Raw genomic sequence first — 21,294 nt, forward strand, 5'->3', positions numbered from 1 at the left:
TAAAAATATTTCTCTGTATTCGGAAATGTTCCTATCGGAAAAACAATATCCATTTCTTGAAAATGGCTTTATATAAAAAAATTGATCAATCAATCTGTTTAAGAACTCTTCGTAATCTAAATTTTATTTTATTATACGTTCCAGCAGTAGTTCTTCCATAATTGCATAAGTTCTTTCTCAGATAAGTGAGCACATGCACGCACACAATAAAATGTTGCTTATATCTAAACACGAGCAATAGAATTTATCAAAGATTTTCATTGATTTCCTTGATTTTCATAAATTTAAAACATAATAAATATAGAGTAAAAATATTTATAAAATAAATAAAAATATGTGGACCGTTTATTGCCAAATTGATCTTTTAAGGCACAAAGAATCACTGTCTTCTTATATTTTTCGTAGGTCGCAAGCTGAATAATTGATTGAGAATTATTAATTCTATGCTGTATTCCAATAATTGTTGTTTTAAGGACCAAACTAATGTAATATAGATTCGAAATCAAAGAACTTGGTAAGCAAAAGGGTATATTTTGTCAAATTTGCAATGCATAAGCATACATGTGCACACATACAGTAGTCGGCTTTTTGCCACGCCCACTCTTACGCCCACAGACCGCCCAAAGCTGCCACGCCCACACTTTTGAAAAATGTTTTGATATTTTTTCATTTTTGTATTGGTCTTTTAAATTTCTATCGATTTGCCAAAAAACTTTTTTCCACGCCCACTCTAACGCCCACAAACCTCCAAAAACTGTCAGTGTGGATGACTCTCCTTCGCACTTCCTCTAGCTGAGTAACGGGTATCAGATTGTCGGGGAACTCGACTATAGCGTTCTATTTTGTTTTTTTTAAAATATTGATGTTTTAGCGATGTATGAAAATAAATAATCCATTTTATATTTAACAACATATAACTAGTATTATAAATCTTTGGTTAGAATACAAAAATTCTTTTTAAAAACCTTTTCGACAAAGCGCGTTCGCGTAAGAATATCTTAGATAATTTTTTATTTTTAGTAATTGTACATGCATAATTTCTGAGCCTCCAATATATTATAGTACCGGTTTTCACCGGCGTGTTGTTTCCTCGTAACATTATCTGGAAGGTATAATGATATCTGAATATTTAGTTTTTCTTTTGCATATTTATTTTTCATATTGAGCTTCACATATATATGGCCGATTTTTACAAAACATCGATGACATTGCTTTTGGCATCGACATATGTCCATCACTAATATATAGTCCCCTTCTGTTTTATTGGAGTAAAGTTAGGTAATTTCTTATTAAAGTGTTTTATTCGTAACATATAAAATAAATTACTTTTACAACTCAGACAAAATGCAAGGTCTTGGTCTGCAAAGTCTCAAAAAAAATCCAGCTGTGAGTTTTATGTGTAAATTAAGATTTAGGTTTATTGCATAACCAAAATTTTTCAGTTAATTCCACTTTATGTGTGCGTTGGTGCGGGAGCTATTGGAGCCGTCTACTACATGGCTCGACTTGCTACTCGTAACCCCGATGTTACTTGGAATCGTACATCAAATCCCGAACCATGGCAAGAGTATAAGGAAAAACAATACAAGGTTAACTTTTCTCCCTAATAGTTACATATATACGATATATTATATTATACCTTCCGCAATCTTCGGAAAAAGTAGTTTGCGGTGAAACAAAATCCGCTTTTGCACTTAAAAGGTCATTATTTTCACTGGTAACTTCTTTTTTATATTTATATTTGACTGAACGTAAAATGTGATCAGATATGTGTAAAGAATTTGATGGTCACCTTATAAAGAAAATACATTCGTGAGAAAATAAGTGAACATTATTTCTTTTTATCTAATTCTGTACTCTAAAGCGATTGCCAAGACATTTGATGATACATCTACATATGTATATCGGAAAAATCCAAAAAAGTTTAAGGTTCTTGTTCTTGGGGATCCCATTAATCGAGCTTACTTTTGACGATCCTCGATCCACTATTTACATTAACATGGTTTGTTTAAAGACATTAGAATAACAAGATATGTAACACCATACGATTTTTTTGTGCTGGTTCTAGAGCTGGCTTCAGACTTTATTTTTAAAAGGTGAGCAAACGAAATGAATTATATTTGAGGGTGGACAAAAGTTTTTTTGTTGAAAATGAATAGTTTTAAAAGGTTGGGAAACGAAATGAATTTTTGTTAAGGTGGGCAAGCGATAAAAACTATTTTAAAGGGTGGGCAAACGGGCAAACGTTTTTTATAAATAATAATATTTAGTTATAAGATATGGCCAAACGATTATTTCTTTAATAAACCGAGCTTCTTTATGTTTTAAACTTTTAAGGCCATATAGAAAAATTATGTATACTCTTTAAAATGAATGCCAGATGATGAAATCGGTTCAGTAGTTATATCATAGAGTAAAAGGGTATACTAGATTCGTTGAAAAGTATGTAAGAGGCAGAAGGAAGCGTTTAAGAGCATATAAAGTATATATATTCTTGATCAAGATCAATAGCCGAGTCGATCTGGCCATGTGCGTAAGTAATGTAAAACAGATTGCTTCTGAAGTCACACAATCGTTGAAAGCGGCAGTGTGCTCAATTCGTTATATTTTACTAAAATCGAAAAGTAAATAAATCTCTTCAAAAAATATAAAATAATATATGGAATGATATTTTCTTTTCAGTTTTACTCACCTGTGAGGGATTATTCCAAAACTAAGAGTGCTGCCCCCAACTTTGAAGAATAATAGCAGTTGTAATTAAAAAAATTAAAATCTAATTTGAAATTACTTCAAATTATGAATAAACATAGTGGATTTTAAAAGCTCATGCTTTTATAGATCTTCATATGTATATACATAAAGATATATAAATAAATGATAAAATGTTGTGTACTTAAGGCCTTTCAATGTGTGTTGAGCTAATAAGCCTTTTTTTTTAGCTTCTTCTGAAAAGATGATTTTTATGGTAGCAAATTAAAGCGATTTAATTTATTTTTCTTCAAGAAATTTGACGGCGATATGCATGCTTGGGGTACGAAACAAGAGAATTAAATGCAAACCGAATTAATTGCAGAGTGAACAGTAAGCCAAAAGTGTAGGTGTGAGAGTAATAAACAAGATAGGAAGCACGAGAGGGAAGAGCTTACGCAGCTGATCTGCATAGATAACAAAGATAATGCAGTTGAAGTGTGTCTCCAAATGTGGCATGTTTACACATACGAAATTTAGGAATTTCCAGCAGCCGCGAGACCCGACATACCCGTTTAAAGTGTAGCTTTCAACAGACTTCTTAAGGGGCAGCAGACGCAGCTTATTCACTGCTCGCTTTAACGATCCAGCTGCTGTATGATCCTTCGGTATGTTGATTGGATTTCGGTTACTAACTCCAACGAAGACTTACCCAGCTGCCTATAAACTCGACGAAGGCCATCTTGGTCAATAGAGGGTAAAAGCGAGGCACGTGAGCTTTATTGGCTGTCCTGATCCTATAGTGTGCGGAGATTTTCCAAGAGAGGATCTTTGACGGAATTCCAGAACTGGCTTCTCCGTTGATGCAGTAGGTGGACAATCAGTTGTGGAGCCCGTGAGATCTAAGCGACTGCAGGCTCCAGAAACAACCCTGCCTAACTGAGTCTTGGCCCTCCTCGACGTTCTCCTCGTGCCACTTGCCCCGAACCTGAAGGCCCAGGACATATTCCCGGGACTATCGCCGCCAGAACGTTTGCCTGACTGACGAGACAAGCCGCCATCGCCGCAAGCAACTGAGACCCGCCTGGTCCGGGGTCCGGAGTGCTGGTGCTGCGATGAGCGGCCCGCCAAGGTGCTTTGGTGCTTTGCAGTTTTCACACCTGCCTCCCATAGTCCGCCCATGTGCGGAGCCCGAGGGGGTGTGAACGCAAATTCGCATCCGCTTTTTGATGCGAACTCGCGAATTGCGTCCGCCTGCTCATCGATCCGATCGCGAAGAGCCAGGAAGTGGCGACTCGCCCTGAGGAAGTTCGTCGCGTTGTCGCAATGCACCGTCTGCGGACATCCTCGTCGACCAATGAATCTTTGAAAAGCCAATAGAAAAGAATCAGCACTTAGATCTGAAACAATCTCTAAGTGAACCGCCTTGGACGCAAAACAAACAAATGAGGCAACGTAGGATTTATGCGGGGGCCTTCCTCGAATTTTTAATGTCGTATAGACAGGGCCACAAAAATCAACGCCACATATCGCAAATGGGCGGAGAGCACGGAGTCTATGTGCTGGTAGATTTCCCATAATTTGTGTCATCAGGCGAGGCTTGCATTTAAAGCACCCACACGTGATCAAACTGTCTGACTGCAGAGTTCCTGAGCGTTTACGGTCCAAATACGCTGTCGTAGGCTCACAAGTGCTCGAGGGCCGACGTGAAAATTGGAATGGTGCAAATGCCGGACGTAGCTCTGCACAAACTGCGAGCGTTTCGACAACAGCAAGGGAAACTTTGCATCATATGATATAGGAGCGTTAGCTAGTCGCCCCCCAACTCGCAACAACGAAAAGTTGCACCAAGTGCCTGTATCCTCATGGATGAATGGGTTTAATCGCTGAAGACTTGTGCCGACCTTGGAGCCTTTACGAACCTTTTCAATTTCTACTTGATACTCGTGCTTTTGTACTATTTCGATAATCTTATGAAACGCTTCATTATATTCAGTCGGTGACAGAGTTTCTTCGAAAACTATACTCTTGTCTTTGCATTTTCTTATAAAGCGGAACATATAAGCGATCACTCTAAGCAGTTTGAGGTGTGACGAAAACCCCTCGATGACATCCAGCAAATCGGAAGTTTGCACAGCAGCGGTCAGCACGACCACAGTCTTCCTGGCTTCCTGACGCAAGACTTTCTCATCCGGCTCGAAATGCGCATTTTTGGGCCAGTTTTCTTCTTCGTCCTTAAGAAATGGTGGGCCAGTGAACCAGATCGACTGCCCTATCTCGTCGATGTCACAACCTCTCGAAACGATATCTGCTGGGTTCTGCTTTATGGGAACATGCCGCCATGTAACTTTTCCTGACCATTCTTGAATCTCCGCTACCCTGTTCGAAACGAATGTTGACAACGAAGATGGATGAGATCGAATTCAGTGAAGAGTAACTTCAGAGTCCGACCAGTATACAATTCGTTCGATAGGGACTTTTAATAAGGGTTTGATTCTATGGCAGAGATCTGCGAGAAGGTGAGCGGCACATAACTCAAGCCAATTGACTCATCTTCCTGCAATAGGATCTTTCCTTTAATCACAATGGGACTTAACAAGCCGAGGGGGTCAAACAGCTTCGATGTCACCGATAGTATGTTCCGTTTTGTCGCTCGGAGACCCATGACAGAAGTGCCAATTTTGAACTTGAAGGCATCTTCGCAAAAGCTACAAGTTTGCTGAGGCTTTCTGTTGGAGGAGGAACACAGGAGGAATGAGCAACGATTATGTGGCTTGCTCGACACAATTTTATCTAGCTTCGGCCTTGTCGACTCTTCAGCTAATAAATGCTGATATTTTTTTTTTTTTTTTTCGCGCGAGTCCCACGGCCACACCTCCCGCCCAACCGACCGAGGGGCGCTGCCGTGTATCGTACGGCTCGAATCGCGGGAAGATAGACGCGATATAGAAGACAGTAAAGGACGAGGAAATATATGTATGCTAGTAATAATATCTAAGAATTCGTTAAGTACGTTAGTATTGATCGCTTTAAAAACGGCAAATAGTCAGAATTAGAGATAATAGGATAGAATCTATTATAGTCAGAACATAATACTCTGTAGGGATCATGCAACTCATAATTAGATCTACAATGATTTAAAATTAGAGGTACGTAATTTCTAGTAAATCTGCTCGGTACGGTACAGTGAAGTTTAGCCGACTAACCAAGTCGGGACTATCCACTTCACCACGAATAAGGTTAAAAATAAAGACTGTTCCAAGCATCGTTCTACGGTTAGCTAAGGAGGGTAAGTCAATTAACATTAATCTACTTGAATAAGGAGGTAATCTAAGGTTTGCATCCCAATTAAGGCGCCGTAAGGCACAAAGTAAGAAGTTCTTTTGAACCGAGTAAACTTCATATTGTGGACTCCAAACAGGTGATCCATACTCGAGGATCGGACGGACTAGAGAAATAAATAAGGTTTTGGTCATGTAAGGATCTTTAAATTCCTTTGACCACCGTTTTATAAAACCAAGCACACCTCTGGCCTTATTGACAATAGACGAAATATGGTCTGAAAATTTAAGTTTAGGGTCCAGAAGAACACCAAGATCATCAACATGTGTTATTCTGTCCAAAGAGCACCCACTTGAAGTGTAAGTTGCGTGCATTGAGTTGGCACGACAAAAGCTCATAACTTTACACTTAGAGCCATTTAAGTTTAATACGTTATCACGGCACTAGGTTTAAAAGCAATCTAGATCGGATTGTAAGTCCAAATGGCGAGAAATGTCCTTATATTGCAAGCATAATTTTACATCATCAGCGTACATTAGTACACGCGAATGATTTATTATTAAGGGAAGGTCGTTAATAAATAAGGTAAAAAGGAGCGGACCTAGGTGGCTCCCTTGTGGGACGGCGGATGTGACTCGGAGAATACAAGAAAGAGAATTTTTAAAAAGGACCCGTTGCGTGCTGCCATCCAGATAACTTAGAGTCCAATTTAGGAGATCAACAGGGAAACCTAATAAATCAAGTTTTTTTTATTAGAAATGAATGATTAACAGAGTCGAATGCTTTACTAAAATCCGTATAAATGACATCTGTTTGAAGATTATTTTTGAAGCCCTGTACTACGAAGGAGGTTAGCTCCAGAAGGTTAGTAGTTGTTGATCTGCGTTTCATGAACCCATGCTGGCATGGTGATATAATTGACCTACAATATTCCTCTGTAATTGGTTGCATCCGATTTGCTGCCTTTTTTATGGAGAGGGTTCACAAAGGACTCCTTCCATATTTGGGGAAGATTCCAGAGATAAGTTAAACAGTTTTAGTAGAGGCTTGCACAGGGCTTCCGCACAGAATCTAAGCACACAGCCAGGAATTCCGTCGGGACCTGGCGAATAGACAGGCTTAACTCGCTGAAGATCATAAAGCAGTGAGCTTTCGTTTAAAGTGGGACAGAATATTAAATTTGACTTTGATACCACGTAAGAGTAAGGTCGTTCAGAGTAATGCCGTAGAATATGTGGTTTGAAAAAACTTGACAAATAGATCGGCTATTGCCTGATCCGATGTTATCGAAGTATTTTCAAAAAATAGCGAGGATGGGTAACTGGTTGTTTTGCGCTTAGTGTTAACGAAATTATAAAACTGTTTGGGATCCTACAACGGTTTAAATAATTCCTATAACACTGAGCGTTAAGCACGGTAAAATTTAACCGAGCACTTACATATTTAGAAAATATAGCTTTAGAACCGGTATTTTTAAATTTTATATAAAGTCTGGACTTAACATTTCTTAGGTGTGTCAACTCTTTATTAAACCAAGGAGGTTTGTTACAGGTAGACGGATAGTACATCGGAACAAAAGAGTTGAAAAATGATTTAATTGCAGTATAAAAAATATCTATACCTTATACCTTATCTATCGATAAGGTTTCTCAAGGAGGAAGCGGACTGATGCGATATTTTAGGAAGACTAAACAATGTTGATATATTATTCATAAGGATAAGGCATTTGTTATCGTAAACCTTTTTTAAACTGACTAGTGCCTTTTCGTAATTGCTCTCGGTGACTTGGTAAGCTATAATTGTTCCTAAAGCTTTACCAGAGAGACATGAATTTAAATGGTTAAATTTTTCGATAACTGAATTGCTGGCGTCTTTATGAACCAAGGTTTCGAAAAGGCTGATGAAACTTTTGAACTCCGAATAATCTCCACTGAATTTTGGCAATGCCAAATTCGGAAGTCGCGCACGAGTTGGAGCTACAGCAGCTGATCCCGGAGCTTCGCTGACGCTTGCTACCTTTAAGGCAGACAACAGGGACATTATTTTTGCCTTGGTGACTATACAAAGCTCTTCCAACTCGTCGCCAAATTCATCGCTACAATCTATGTCTTCTATCTGTTCTTGTAATTGATTTGCCTTACTAATTAAAGCATTTAAGTTTTCTAGTCGACATTTCAATTCTTCCTCTAATAGCGGAATCGATCCCGTTTCTAATCGCTCATTTAATCGGTGAATTGTTTTGACCCGACTTTGGAGCTTGCTTTCCAGCTCTTCCAGAACAGATTTATTTTTGGTTTCTAGGCTCATTTTAAATTAAATATTTTAATTAATTAAATTAATGAAATATTATTTCCAAATTAAATAAATAAATGGCCGAAACAAATTATCTCAAATCAGACCGACAATATAATTAAATAACCTTCGAATCAATAATTATAAATTTATTAAACCAAAAAATAGGTTATTTTTAATTTAATAAATTATAAATTTATTGTTTGAAATGTATATTAAATATTTTTTCTGATGAGAACGAAAACAAATTATTTAAATTGAAATTCAAGCGCAGCGAAAACGAAAAGTTCACCGCTGCAGCTGCTAGTATATAAGGCTGTCTGTGTATTAGTGCGCAAGCTTGGATTAACTTCCCAACTATTAATGCGAGTTTTAACGAACGAGAGGGGGGACAGTGATTGCAACAATACAGTTCAAAATAATAAATAAATGTTGCGTCCAAAAGCGGTTCAGTGTATGTATGTGTATGTATTTTATCAACAAATAAATTGGATAATTTGAAAGCAATCTAGCTCTACTATATTGATACGTACATATGTTTCAAGAACTGAAATCGAGGTGCAATATTCCAGCACAAGACAATAAAAATTAAATTTGTCATAACTCTAGCTTTCAATTTTTTGCACAAATACCTGTGGTTTCCGAATGCTAATTTTAGCGGCCACTTTCCTTAAAAGTTCCCTCGGTGGTGGCGGCAATTCCGGAAGCAGGGTATTTCGCGACCGACACGGAATATGTTTAAGAAATAGTTATTGTTTAAACACACTAGAGCGTCGCGGGCAACAATATATTTATTTATTGCACTCAAAAAAAAAAACGAAGAACAATTTTTTTTTTTTTTTGCACTTTTATATTATTATATATTATATATATATTATATTATATATTATATGTGTCACTGTCACTTTTATTTGTTTAACTAATTCTTGTCCACCCGGGGGCGCCATGAAGAATTTAATTAGTTTATTAAAAATATTTAACTTATTTTGGTGGCAAGAATAATTAGTTTAAACTCGGAACTACGACAACGAAAAAATGCGTGTGCTCGTGTTGAATTCAATTTTTCGACCTCATCTCCATTTAACATATGTGTTCTTAGGCCTAGCTTAACAGAGGTTGGCGAAGACGGGGCGAATTCGCAAAGAGCGAGAGAGAACTTTATAATGCTCCCGCCTTCGCCCTAAACTAACTTACACTAGACTTCAAATATTTCTTTCTTCATGCCAACAATAAACACCAAACAATAAACAATAAATAATGACCGACAATATGGGTTGATCCAACAAGAGGCAATAACAGCAGTGATGTCGGCCGAGTAGTTGGACGTTCGAAATCGCATTGAAATGTTTACTGACAAACCATCTGTCTCAAAACTAGAATTGCCTATTCCAGCAACACAAGCTGCCGATTTTGCCATCTCAAGTTTAAGCTGATTTTCGAATCGGGATGCTCCAGAGTAGAGCAGAGAACGGCAAGGAACAAAGATTTTTGAATTGTTCCTCACTAATACGGTGGCAGTGGCTAGGAGCGCAACATCATTACCAAGATCCTGTGCAAGAAGAGCAGTAGACATTTTATGCAATGGAGAGGGTTCTACGACTTGATGTGAGTCAGAAGCAAGCTTTTCTCCAGGCTGTGATATGGGGTATGATACTTCGCATGCACGGTAATTGCTGGAATGACACTGCCTCAGTTGATGCCCAGTCTTGAGGCAAATTATGCAAAGTGCGAGCCTTTTTGCTTCTCTGCAACGATTAGGAGGTTTTCGAAGTTCCGGCAACAATATATTGAGTGTCCAGAATCATTGCAGAACGCACAGGTCGAAAGTCTGAGACTTGTAGCAAGAAGTGCTCACCAGGGCTACGCAAATCAGATGCCCTGTTGCTTCCTACCTACTTACATACGTGGCGCATGGCGAACTCAATGTCTCTAATGTCTTCCATCGCCGCTATAGTAACTGAATTTTTGAAGGCTGAACCCTTTAAAGGCTCCTCCTATTTCGCCTGACTCGCCGGATCCAGCTTCTGGACAAGAACTTGGGCGATAATGCATCTAGCAAATTGTCCCGTTGAACCTATTCAATTTAGCGCACGAATATGAGCGTTGAATTTATCTCGACACTGCCCTTAGCCCCAAAATCGCCGATTAGCAAATCTGTTTTGTAAAAATTCCAAAGATATCGCAAAGTTGCCCTCTGAAATTTCCAATGAGTGAATGGTTTCCAAAGCCGTTGGTCTCAGACAGGATCGCAGATGGTGTAGCTTCTCAATGGTTGTAAGGTCAGGATGACTATCTATTATCGTCGTAAACATAGAATAAAAGTCCGGCCCTTAAGCATAGCCTCCGCCGAATTTTGGTATCTCAAAAGGGGCAGCGACGGTGCCTTATTCAGGAGTGAACGCTGTTGATGGCAACAATCGTACGGAGAGATGCCGTCAGCAAAGGTTGAGTGGGTGTGCATTTGTGAGGAGCGCTTAAAAGTCTCCCCATGAACTAAGGATTAAAGCGTTATGAGAACATCAAACTTCTCACTCAAATCGCTTTCAATTTGATCCAAATTAAGCTCATCAAGCTAGCTCAGAATTTTCCAAAATGTTTGTTGCAGCTCATCGATCATTCCCAACCTCATATTAAGAACGGAATCGTCAAATGAACTTAACGCAGAACATAATAAATAAGAAAGTAATCGTTACACTATATATATTTACGAATTCAGACCGAGAGCTTAATAAAAAAAAGGACACTCTTGGTTTTTATGTATTATTAATCGTTTTTTATTAATTCCAATAAAGGAAGACTAAAACTAAAAATAAAGTTATAACGTCTATTCTCCCGTGAAGAGAAGAGCTCCCGAAAAATAGAAGTACTTGGAGAATAATACTTTTCTTAGTGCAGAAGTATTCTTTATTTAGATCTTTAGCAAGGGTATCAGTCATTTCTTTATAACTGATTTTTATTTTAGTTTTATGGAAATATTTTATTATCTGAACGTCGTCAAAATCGTCTTTTATGAATTCGAATTGTCTGTTATAATAAGAGGTATTTCTGTTTATGAAATGTGACTTTGGTGTTCTTCTGGTGCACTATGCACATTAGCTGGTGTGGGAAGGGAAGCTGGGTAATCTTCTCCTAGGAAGTTTTTTTATATTTGGACTCTGGATAGAGCATCAGCGACATTAAATATTATAATCGTATTTATTAAGTTTTATTTTCCATTCCGAGAGTTTAATAAAAAAAAACACGCTTGGTTTTTATGTATTATTAATCGTTTTTTATTAATTCCAATAAAGGAAGACTAAAACTAGAAATAAAGTCCCGTGAAGAGAAGAGCTCCCGAAAAATAGGAGTACTTGGAGAATCCTGAGACGATTGCGTAAGCGAAAGTTTTTGTTATATAAGTTGGCTCTCCAAGTTATCAAATGTTTAGGTTCGCCACAGAGTCTAGCCTTTGGAATTGATGCTGTGCGTAAATAGGAGTACTTGGAGAATCCTGAGACGATTGCGTAAGCGAAAGTTTTTGTTATATAAGTTGGCTCTCCAAGTTATCAAATGTTTAGGTTCGCCACAGAGTCTAGCCTTTGGATATGATGCTGTGCGTAAATAACAGCTAAGCTTAATCGATAATCGATTGTTTACAATAGTGCGTGTGGTTGGGGAGTTGTGGGTGTAGAATGGATATGTTACTTCCCCATCCTTAAGAAATAGTTATTTATGTATGTTTTTAGATAAAGTACAATAATGCAATTACATCAATTATGATTAAGGTTGTAAGTGTTATTATTTGAAATTATTTCCTTTGTCTGAATGTATGCAAGTGGTTCAAGTTTTGTTACAATATAGTTTACATAGATAGTTCTTTTTTTTGGATTGCTAGTTAATATCCCTTCTAATTGAACAGAACAATTAAATTATTAAAGTTTCTTTATTGATACAATTTTGGTTTAGGATAGTCTTGGGAAGGCTCTAAGTTGTAATTATATTTGGCTCTACATATTTTATTTCAAAATCAGAATGTGTTTTACTGTATCTACATTGTGTTGGGACTTGGTTTAGTATACCAGTGTTACATTTACTTTTTAACCAAGCTTTGAGAACTTGCCGTCTAAGTTTGATTCTTGTGTACCATATATGTGTCATGTATTGTTTGGGTTAGCATGTTACTTTTTTCGTCTGGGTATGGTATTATTATTGCGTTGGTATCAGATTTAAGCCAATCTGAAGTTTTATATTAAGAAGTCTTTCAGAATTGACGTGAATTAACAAATCGTGCTTTAAAAGTTTTGGATTAAAGATACCTAAGCGTGTCAATTGCAAACCAAGGTCTATGTCTTCAATGTATTCAGTGAATTGTTGTAAGTTAAAAATTATTAAAGCTATCATTTGTTTTATTTCAAAGTTATAATATAAATGATTAGTCAGTTCGATTTCTTTATTAATGACTTTTATTACGTGGTTGAGTTCGTTTATTTGTAAATTATTTTTAAAGATGTTGTTGTAATTCTTTTTTATCTTCTTGATATAGGGTACCGAAAATGAATTTGTAGATTGTTCTCATAAAGTTAACAAGACCGCGTATACTACGTTTTATAATTCTTATACCGTTCATTTCTCTGTTCAGTTTTTTGAATTTGTGCTAAGTTATTAAAAGGATAAGTAATGATAATCGTGGTTTATCGGTTGATCCGGTTTGAAAGATTAGGTAGCCGTTTTTGGCCTGGATAGTTACTTCTAGGTATTGTGTGTTAATTGTCGATAACATGAGTATCATGCTCGGGAGTGGTCCTAGCATTATCGTTGTTATATTTACTTTTATTAATTATACCCGTTACTCGTCGTAGAGTAAAAGGGTATACTAGATTCGTTGAAAAGTATGTAACAGGCAGAAGGAAGCGTTTCCGATCATATAAAGTATATATATTCTTGATCAGGATCAATAGCCGAGTCGATATGACCATTTCCGTCTGTCCGTCCGTCTGTCTGTCCGTCCGTATGAACTCTGAGATCTCAGAAACTACAAAAGCTAGAAAGTTAAGACTAAACATACAAACTCCAGAGACATAGACGCAGCGCAAGTTTGTCGATTCATGTTGCCACGCCCACTGTAACGCCCACAAACCGCCAAAAGCTTCAACGTCCACACATTTGAAAAATGTATTTATATTTTTTCATTTCTGTATTGGTCTTGTAAATTTCTATCGATTTATTAAAAAACTTTTTGCCACGCTCACTCTCACGCCCACAAACCGCCCAAAGCTGCTACGCCCACATTTAAAAAATGTTTTAATATTTTTTAATGTTTGTATTAGTCTATCGATTTGCCAAAAAACTTTCTGCCACTCTAACGCCTACAAACTGCCAAAAACTGTCAGTGTTTAAGACTCTCCTCTCCCTTCCACTAGCTGAGTAAGGGGTATCAGATAGTCGGGGAACGCGACTATAGCGTTCTCTCTTGTTTTCTTTTTAAACTTAGATTTGTAGTGTATTATTTTTCTACCTCTATTCGTATCTTCAAAATGTTTATCATCTATTTGTCGTAAATTTCCTGTCTTTTTAAATGGGCCAGTTGTTTCGATCTAACTAGAGGGGATTCTCTGAAGTTTGTGTCTATGTTAAAGTCTTGTCTATTTTCATGGAGTTTGTCAATTTTATTTTGTTGAGTGTCGTAGGCAGGGGTTCTTGCAAAAATGAAGATGTCAGCTGGAGTTCGACCAGTTGTGTTATGTTTTCTTTTGTGATTGTATACGTAAAGTATTTTTTCGAATTATGTGAATTCATTTTCAGGTCCATTTTCGTTTGTTATTATTCTTAATTTTTCATTAACACTATTATGAAATCGCTCAATGTCAGAAATTCCATTGTTACTTGTTATATTTAGAGTCACTCCTTCTGATTCTAAACAGATTTTAAGTGCAATGCACATGAAAGCGGAGTCTTAGTCGGCTTTTATTTCTCTGAGTTTACCCATATCGTTGAATATGCGTAAAATAGCTTTTTTAGTTTCTAGCCAATCTCTACTGTTTTCTTCTATCAGGAAGGCGTATTTATAATAAATGTCAATACATGATAGGAATTGTTTATAGTTTATTAAGTAAAAATCCATGACACACTTGTCTCTGGGATTGAAGGTTTATGGGGTCGTTTCAGGGTTAATTTTGTGTTTCTATGTTCAGTTTTAGCGAGGTTTCAGATTTCACATTCGTTTATGATTAGTTTTTGGAAATCAGGGTAATAGTAAACTTCTTTGAACTGAAGTGTGAGTTTTTCTATACCAGGGTGTAATAATTCTTTATGTGTCGTCCAAGTTACGGGGTTTGGACTGTCACCCGCTCTCCGCTCCCTCTTTCGCTCTCCCGCTCTTCACCACAGAGTCTCCAAGGAGTCTCCGCTGCGCTTGGGAGAGCCTAACTAATTAGAATAAGCACCAGTGTAAAAACTAATTTTGCCGCTCAATTACGAAAAGTCTAGTGTTCGCTTTTCTTCGAGTGTTTCTATTTCAGCATATTTGGAAAATTCCAGGACAGCAGCCCCCTACAACCCATCATTTTTGGTCCTTCGAGCCGGATCACCTGGATTTTCAATTTTGTCGACTAGCGAACAAATTACAAGATAAGTACGAAATTTGCATTCCTTTTAATTGCCGGTCTGCAGCAAAAGGTTCGAAAATCCAATTTCGTTCAATTTGCTGTAAGATTTATTGTCAAATCTAACGGATTTCTCTGACAAAAGGCAATGAAAGAAAAGGACTTATTCATTCCCACGGGAGCCGCCATATTACCCATCGTTCTCCTTTCACCCTCATTCGTGAAAATTTCTAAGTCCAAATTTCCGAATATATCACTGTGTCCAACGCAAGCCAAATTCTTTTCGCAACACATTTTTGCTTTAACTCCGCAGTCCACTTAATACAATTTGCTTTGCTATCGAAGAATATAATAACGAAACAAACCACACATACCCTGTGGCCATTCCAAATAAAATATTAATTAAACATTTACCCGCCAGTTCAACATATATTACATCAACATATATTACATCAACATATATTTCATCAACATATATTACATCAACATATATTACATCAACATATATTACATCAACATATACTACATCTACATATATCACATATACATTACATCCACATATGTATATTACCGACATAAATTGCGCATGTTATCTGCATTCCTTTTAAACATATACCAAAGTTTAAATTGTTTCCCGTCGGCAAATCCAAGCCACAAATAAAATTTATTCCAAATGCCGACGCGGAAAAGGCGTATTGCTTTCCATCAATTTTTTCCGTAAATTTCCAAATTATTTTCCGAGCAATTAATTAAAAGCGGATTTTTTTTATCTTTTTTATTAACAAATAAATTTTTCAATATTTATTAAATTATTTTTTAAATTTTCAAAAAAAATTTAAAAAAAAACTACAAGACAATATCCATAAATAAATAATACGACCGCCAAATATAAGTCGTTCACCCGAAAAAAATTTTTCCTGTATTGCTTGGATATTAATTTGTGTTTGTTTTAGAAGTACTTACAACGCGGAGAAAAGACTCCAATTCTACCATTCCATTTTCTCCGTTTCCAGTTGTAAGCAAAAAAATAAAATTTTCTACGTTCTAATAAACATTTTTTTTCACCGTGTTCCATATTCCAAGTGTTCCAACCGTAAATCAGGTGGACCTAATTGCCATAAATCACAGGTCATTTAAACAATTCGCTGTTCACTTCGAGTCACCTGTCCAATTAGTCGAAACTACGGCGTTTCCACTTCGTAAATTTTACACCACTTTCTCACACATTACATCCTATACGGTCTTTTTCCGCTGCTTTATACCGTTCACGGCGGCAAGCTTAAATTTATTAAGTGCAGTCTAAGGAATCTGTCTACATTTTCAAAAGTGTGACCGGGCTCCAAAACCGCTTCCCTTTCATTTCGCATTTCTTCGATTATGCCAATCGGGGACGATAAGAAGAAATTGTCCGCTGACAAACCCAGGTCTATTTTTTCACCACAAGGGCCCAAGAGTCCAAGAATCCCAAGCATTTCGGTGAAAACGCCTGTGCAGATTTCCGACGACTGTGCTACTCCATCCAAAGCCACAGTACAGCGCACAGCTAAAAATATGGCTGCTTCCGATCTAGTGCTAGCCAAATTCATTTCGGTTTCTGACCGCTTAAGCGAATTTTAGGCACAGATCAACACTCCGGAATCTGCAGCTCCAACAGTCACGAGGCTTAGCTACCGGCGCGAACAAGTCCGAACCCTATGGGACAAGGTTGAAAAGGAATTCGACCTCTGCTTAGAGTGCCTTGTGTCAGCAGGCGAAGCGGCAGCAGGCAACATGCCTATTCTCAGGGCTAAATACAGTTATTGATATTCAGTCTATGAAAGGTGTGTTGCCCAGCTCGTTGATAAAATCGAGCAGGGCACGTCTCAGTCCATCCCAGCCGCAAACGCTGCGCCCCAGGCCTACATTTCCTCTGGCTGTCGGTTGCCTCCATGCGATACAGTAGTTTTCGCAGGCGACTATCTTCGCTGGCCGACTTTCCGGGATCTTTTCACAGCCATTTATATCAATAATCCTCGGCTGACTCCGGTTGAAAAGTTATTCCACTTAAATGCCAAAACAAGTGGCGACGCGCATGCCATCGTTTCGATTTCGCCTCTCACCAACGAGGGTTTCCACTCTGCGTCGGAAAACCTAATAGATCGTTTCGAAAATAAACGATTGTTGGTAAGCAGTCAATTGAAAATACTGTTTAATGTGCAGTCGATACCACAGGAATCTGGGGCGGCCTTAAAGGTACTGCAAAGTAGTGTTCAAGGTTGCTTGACTGAACACCTTCCTTACAGAACGTCATCGAACCCTAGAGGCCATCGATGATGTGAGACCGTCCGTACCAAGTCAGTCGCACTCCAAAGCGATAAACTCAAATGGGCCCTCTAGAAAACTAAATTCCCATGAGACGAAAGTGGCTCCAAAATCGAAAAGTTGCGACTTGTGCAACAAGGAAAACCATCCTGTCCGTGTATGTCCGCGTTTTCTTCAAATGTCGGTTGACGACCGGCAGCCTACATTAAACGGAAGCAGTTATGCTTAAACTGGTTTGCAAAGGGACATCAGCTTCGTGAGTGCAGAAGCACGCACAATTGTTTTACTTGCCGTGGCCGGCATCACACGTTGTTGCATCGAAACAACCTCTTTTCCAGCAATTCAAGCCCTTCAAATCCTGCAAGGCCAATTTCTGCTAATCAGGCCAATTTCGTTCCAAGTGAACAAGCCGGTGTTCACAATTATTTCGCCACGGGCTGAAGAGCTATCCTTCTTGGCACTGCCGTAATCAATATTTCCCATCTTGGCACTAACTTTAAGGCACGCGCCCTGATCGACTCCGGATCAGAGGCTACATTCATAACCGAGCGACTGTTCAACCTAATTAGATTGCCATTCCAGGTGGTTCAAGCCCAAGTCTCAGGCATAAACCAAACAGTAGCCGCTCAGTCCAAGAAGCTCTGCAGTTTCACCATCCGATCCCCGACTAGGCCCGCGTTGCAGTTGGAGACGACGGCCTATGTCCTCCCTCAACTAGCCGGAAATCTGCCTTCCTACCCAATTCCGCAAAATTTCCTTCGGGATCTTCCCGATTTTTCACTGGCGGATCCAAAATTCTATGAGAGCGCACAAATAGATGTCCTTATCGGAGCCAACATTCTGCCTTCGGTGGTTCTGAGTGGAGCAAAAACCAACATCTGTGGCTCTCTCTTGGGGCACGAGACCATTTTCGGCTGGGTACTAACTGGGCCAGTGTCAGCCTCAGCACAAAGCAAAATTTCCTCCTTTTCGACGCAGATCTCCCACGCGAACGATAATTCATTGGACTAACTACTCAACAAATTTTGGGAGGTGGAGAATATACCAACAAAGTTGGTAAAAGAATCCGATTCCATGTGCGAGAAGAATTTCTTTCAAACGACCACGGGAAACGAGTGCGGCAAATATGTCGTTACTCTGCCTTTTCGCGACCCAGAATATATCGGTTCCGGGCTAGGGCATTCTAGGTCTTTCGCGTTGGCTCAGTTTTTAAGAAATGAGCAGCGTCTAAAAAGAGATGAAGCCTTAAAAGCGAGATACGCTTCGGTGATCCAGGAATATCTCGACTTAAAGCACATGCGACAAGTTCTTCCTACCCATGATTGCAACGCCTATTATATGCCACATCACGCCGTCTTAAAACCAGAGAGCGTAACTACTAAACTCCGTGTAGTATTCAATGCCTCCAGCCCTTCATCGAATGGTACCAGTTTAAATGATATCCTTCATGCTGGCCCTGTCTTACAGTCCGACTTAACCATTCAAATTCTGAAGTGGCGCTATTTCCGATACGTGTTCAGCGCCGATATCGAAAAAATGTATCGGCAGATCTGGGTAGATCTGAAACACACTCCATTCCAGCGAATACTTTTCCGTAACAATAGAGGGGAAATCAGAGATTTCGAATTGAAAACAGTAACCTTTGGAGTCAATTGCGCGCCTTTCCTGGCCATCCGAGTACTGCAGCAGCTTGCAGCTGACGTAGAACTCAGCCATCCATAAGCTAGCAATGTCATTCGAAATTTCATGTATGTGGATGATGTTCTAGCCGGAGCGGACTCCACGGAAGAGGCTCAGCTCATGGTGCAAGAGCTCCGAGACGCTCTGAAGTTTTAGCGGCCATTCAGAGCAACCATCATTTAAATACTCATTTTCTCGAGATCGATGCAGAAAGCACTGCCAAAACCCTCGGTATTCGCTGCCAACCTCCGACGAATTCTTCTTCGTCCCGCCAGAGTTGGCTATTGAAACGTCCTTTACAAAACGCGAAGTCCTGTCCCAAATTGCCAAAGTGTTCAAAGTGAAGTGCGCCGCTATCGTTTCATCCAGATTTCAAGGTCGACCATCATGGCTTTTGCGATGCATCGCAAAAGGCTTATGGGGCGGCAATATATGTCCGCGTAGAAGTGGGCAGCACCATTATGGTGCAACTCCTAACCGCGAAAACCCGGGTAGCACCAGTCAAAACGGTTTTGCTCCCAAGACTGGAGCTGTGCGGACCGTCATTGCTTTCCGAAATGGCTGCAGCCATCATTCCGCAGATGCCTACGATTAACTCCGAACTTTACTGTTGGACGGACTCCACGATAGTGCTTGCATGGTTAAGCAAGCCAGCGTGCCAGTAGAGGAGTTTCCCTCCAAGATCTAGCCGATAGGCAGTTATGGTGGCACGGACCGACTTGGTAGCAAAATCCACGCAACCAATGGCCAACTCAGGTCGACAACGCTCCGGTGACCGACCTGGAGAAGCGTGCTCTAAAAGTCCATCTCGCAAAAGCTCCTTCTAAAGAGTTGTTGGCACGTTTCTCCAAGCTTGAGAAAGCTCTACGGGTCCTTGCTTATGTTCATCGCTTCATTCAGCGTTGCAGGAAGCAGACATCTCCATCTGATGTGCATTTGCTGGCCCCTGAAATCGCCGCCGCCGAGCGGTTCCTAATTTCGAACACTCAGCGCAGAGAATTCCATGTGGAATATCACTGCCTAAGTGAAAAGCGTCCAGTTCCAAGTTCAAGTGCCATCCTAAGCATGAACCCGTTTCTAGATCAAATTATGCGTGATCCACAAAAAGCGGTTGCAAAGTCAACTGATGGGTGTCCTGCCCAAAGAAAGAGCATCGTTCTCCTGACCATTCACGTATACTGGCATGGATTACGCCGGTCCGTTCGATATAAAGAACTATACGGGAAGATCATGTCTTATTACAAAGGCGTATGTGTTAGTTTTTGTTTGTTTCTCCACCAAGGCCATCCATTTAGAGCCCACATCTGACTTAACGACCGAAAAGTTTCTTGCCGCTTTCGTTCGTTTTGTATCCAGAAGAGGGTGTTCACGTCAAGTCCAGTCAGACAATGGCAAAACCTTGTTGGCAGCCACCCTGCTTTCCTGCGATTTCCTTCAAGCCGTAAAAGAGTCGGTGATGAATGCCTATAGTCATCAAGAGATGCAATGGCAATTTATTCCTCCGGGGCACCCCATATGGGAGGCCTTTGGGAAGCAGGCGTAAAAAGTTGTAAGACGCTATTTTACAAATGCACTGCCACACGAAAATACACGTTCGAAGAGCTCTCCACGCTCTTGGCAAAAATAGAAGCGTGCCTTAACTCCAGGCCGCTCTCTCCTATGTCTGAGGATCCGACAGATTTGCTAGCTTTGACGCCAGGTCATTTCCTTGTCGGGGGACCCCTTATGTCCACGGTGGAACTTGAAGTAAAGGGAGAAACGAAATCCATTCTAAATCGGTGGCAGCTCTCCATCAGCAGTTCCGTGTGCGATGGAAAAAAGAGTACCTCAAAGAACTCCACAAGTGCACTAAATGGCCCCGACATGGTCGTCATCAAGGACGACAACTTACCCTCTAATTCTGCTCGGCAGAATTGAGTCTGTCTTCCCAGGAGCCGACGGCAACGTCCGTGTAGTAAATATCCGTACTGCACGTGGAGTTCTTAAACGTCCAGTGGCAAAAGTGGTGCTTTGCCGACGGAGTCTTCCGAATCTCCTCAATAATAGGCGCTCCTCTCGTCCTTAGTTGTAGTTCACTAGCACTAATCATTCATTATTTTTCATTTCGTTTTCGATCACCATTCGACATTCAACTACGCGCAGCATGGCCCCTCGTCAACAAAACGCACGCAGTGCTCGTGCCTTGGAGAGCAGACGTACCCGAGGTATTCAATCCTACCGATGCCGAGTCTGCCGCGGTATCCATCCTCTTCGGAAGTGCGCGAGGTTCGCACATGCACGAGCAGGTTAGCTCGTTGTCGCGGTCGCGAGCGCGCTCGCGTCTCCAACCGGTGCCAACCCGGCAAGCAGCTTCGGCCTCGTCCCAACGTTCCCGCCGGCAAAATCCGCCAATTCAGCGTAGGAGTTCACCGCCACGACGCCCGGAATCGACCACGCCAGGCCCATCGCTCTCGTCGCTGCTGCAACGCCA

The 21,294-nt window shown here is 39.9% G+C and overlaps 2 protein-coding genes and 1 pseudogene across 2 annotated transcripts; 2 read left to right on the top strand and 1 right to left on the bottom strand.

Moving 5' to 3' along the window:
* Positions 1-1,168: 1,168 nt before the first annotated feature.
* On the top strand, positions 1,169-2,892 carry LOC120448672 (cytochrome c oxidase subunit NDUFA4). Its single transcript, XM_039630810.2, has 4 exons — positions 1,169-1,278; positions 1,340-1,386; positions 1,443-1,589; positions 2,683-2,892. The coding sequence occupies exons 2-4, from the start codon at positions 1,345-1,347 to the stop codon at positions 2,743-2,745; spliced, it is 252 nt and encodes an 83-aa protein (XP_039486744.1). The 5' UTR covers positions 1,169-1,278; positions 1,340-1,344; the 3' UTR covers positions 2,746-2,892.
* Positions 2,748-8,920, bottom strand: LOC120448671. The gene is made up of 2 exons (XM_039630809.1): positions 8,895-8,920; positions 2,748-4,051 (listed from the first exon to the last, which is right to left on the bottom strand). Exon 2 carries the CDS (start codon positions 3,868-3,870, stop codon positions 3,436-3,438), a length of 435 nt encoding a protein of 144 aa, XP_039486743.1. The 5' UTR covers positions 3,871-4,051; positions 8,895-8,920; the 3' UTR covers positions 2,748-3,435.
* Positions 8,921-16,220: 7,300 nt separating this feature from the next.
* LOC122756448 lies at positions 16,221-20,464 on the top strand (annotated as a pseudogene).
* Positions 20,465-21,294: the final 830 nt, after the last annotated feature.

Source organism: Drosophila santomea, chromosome 3L (genome assembly GCF_016746245.2).
Source record: "Drosophila santomea strain STO CAGO 1482 chromosome 3L, Prin_Dsan_1.1, whole genome shotgun sequence".
Classification (NCBI taxonomy): domain Eukaryota; kingdom Metazoa; phylum Arthropoda; class Insecta; order Diptera; family Drosophilidae; genus Drosophila; species Drosophila santomea.

Excerpts from the sequence above, each read along its gene's own strand:
- LOC120448671 (XM_039630809.1), bottom strand. The coding sequence starts at position 3,870 with ATGGGCGGACTATGGGAGGCAGGTGTGAAAACTGCAAAGCACCAAAGC.
- LOC120448672 (XM_039630810.2), top strand. The coding sequence starts at position 1,345 with ATGCAAGGTCTTGGTCTGCAAAGTCTCAAAAAAAATCCAGCT. Across the intron at positions 1,387-1,442 it reads GTCTCAAAAAAAATCCAGCT|TTAATTCCACTTTATGTGTG; the intron begins GTGAGTTTTATG and ends AAAATTTTTCAG. Across the intron at positions 1,590-2,682 it reads ATAAGGAAAAACAATACAAG|TTTTACTCACCTGTGAGGGA; the intron begins GTTAACTTTTCT and ends TTTTCTTTTCAG.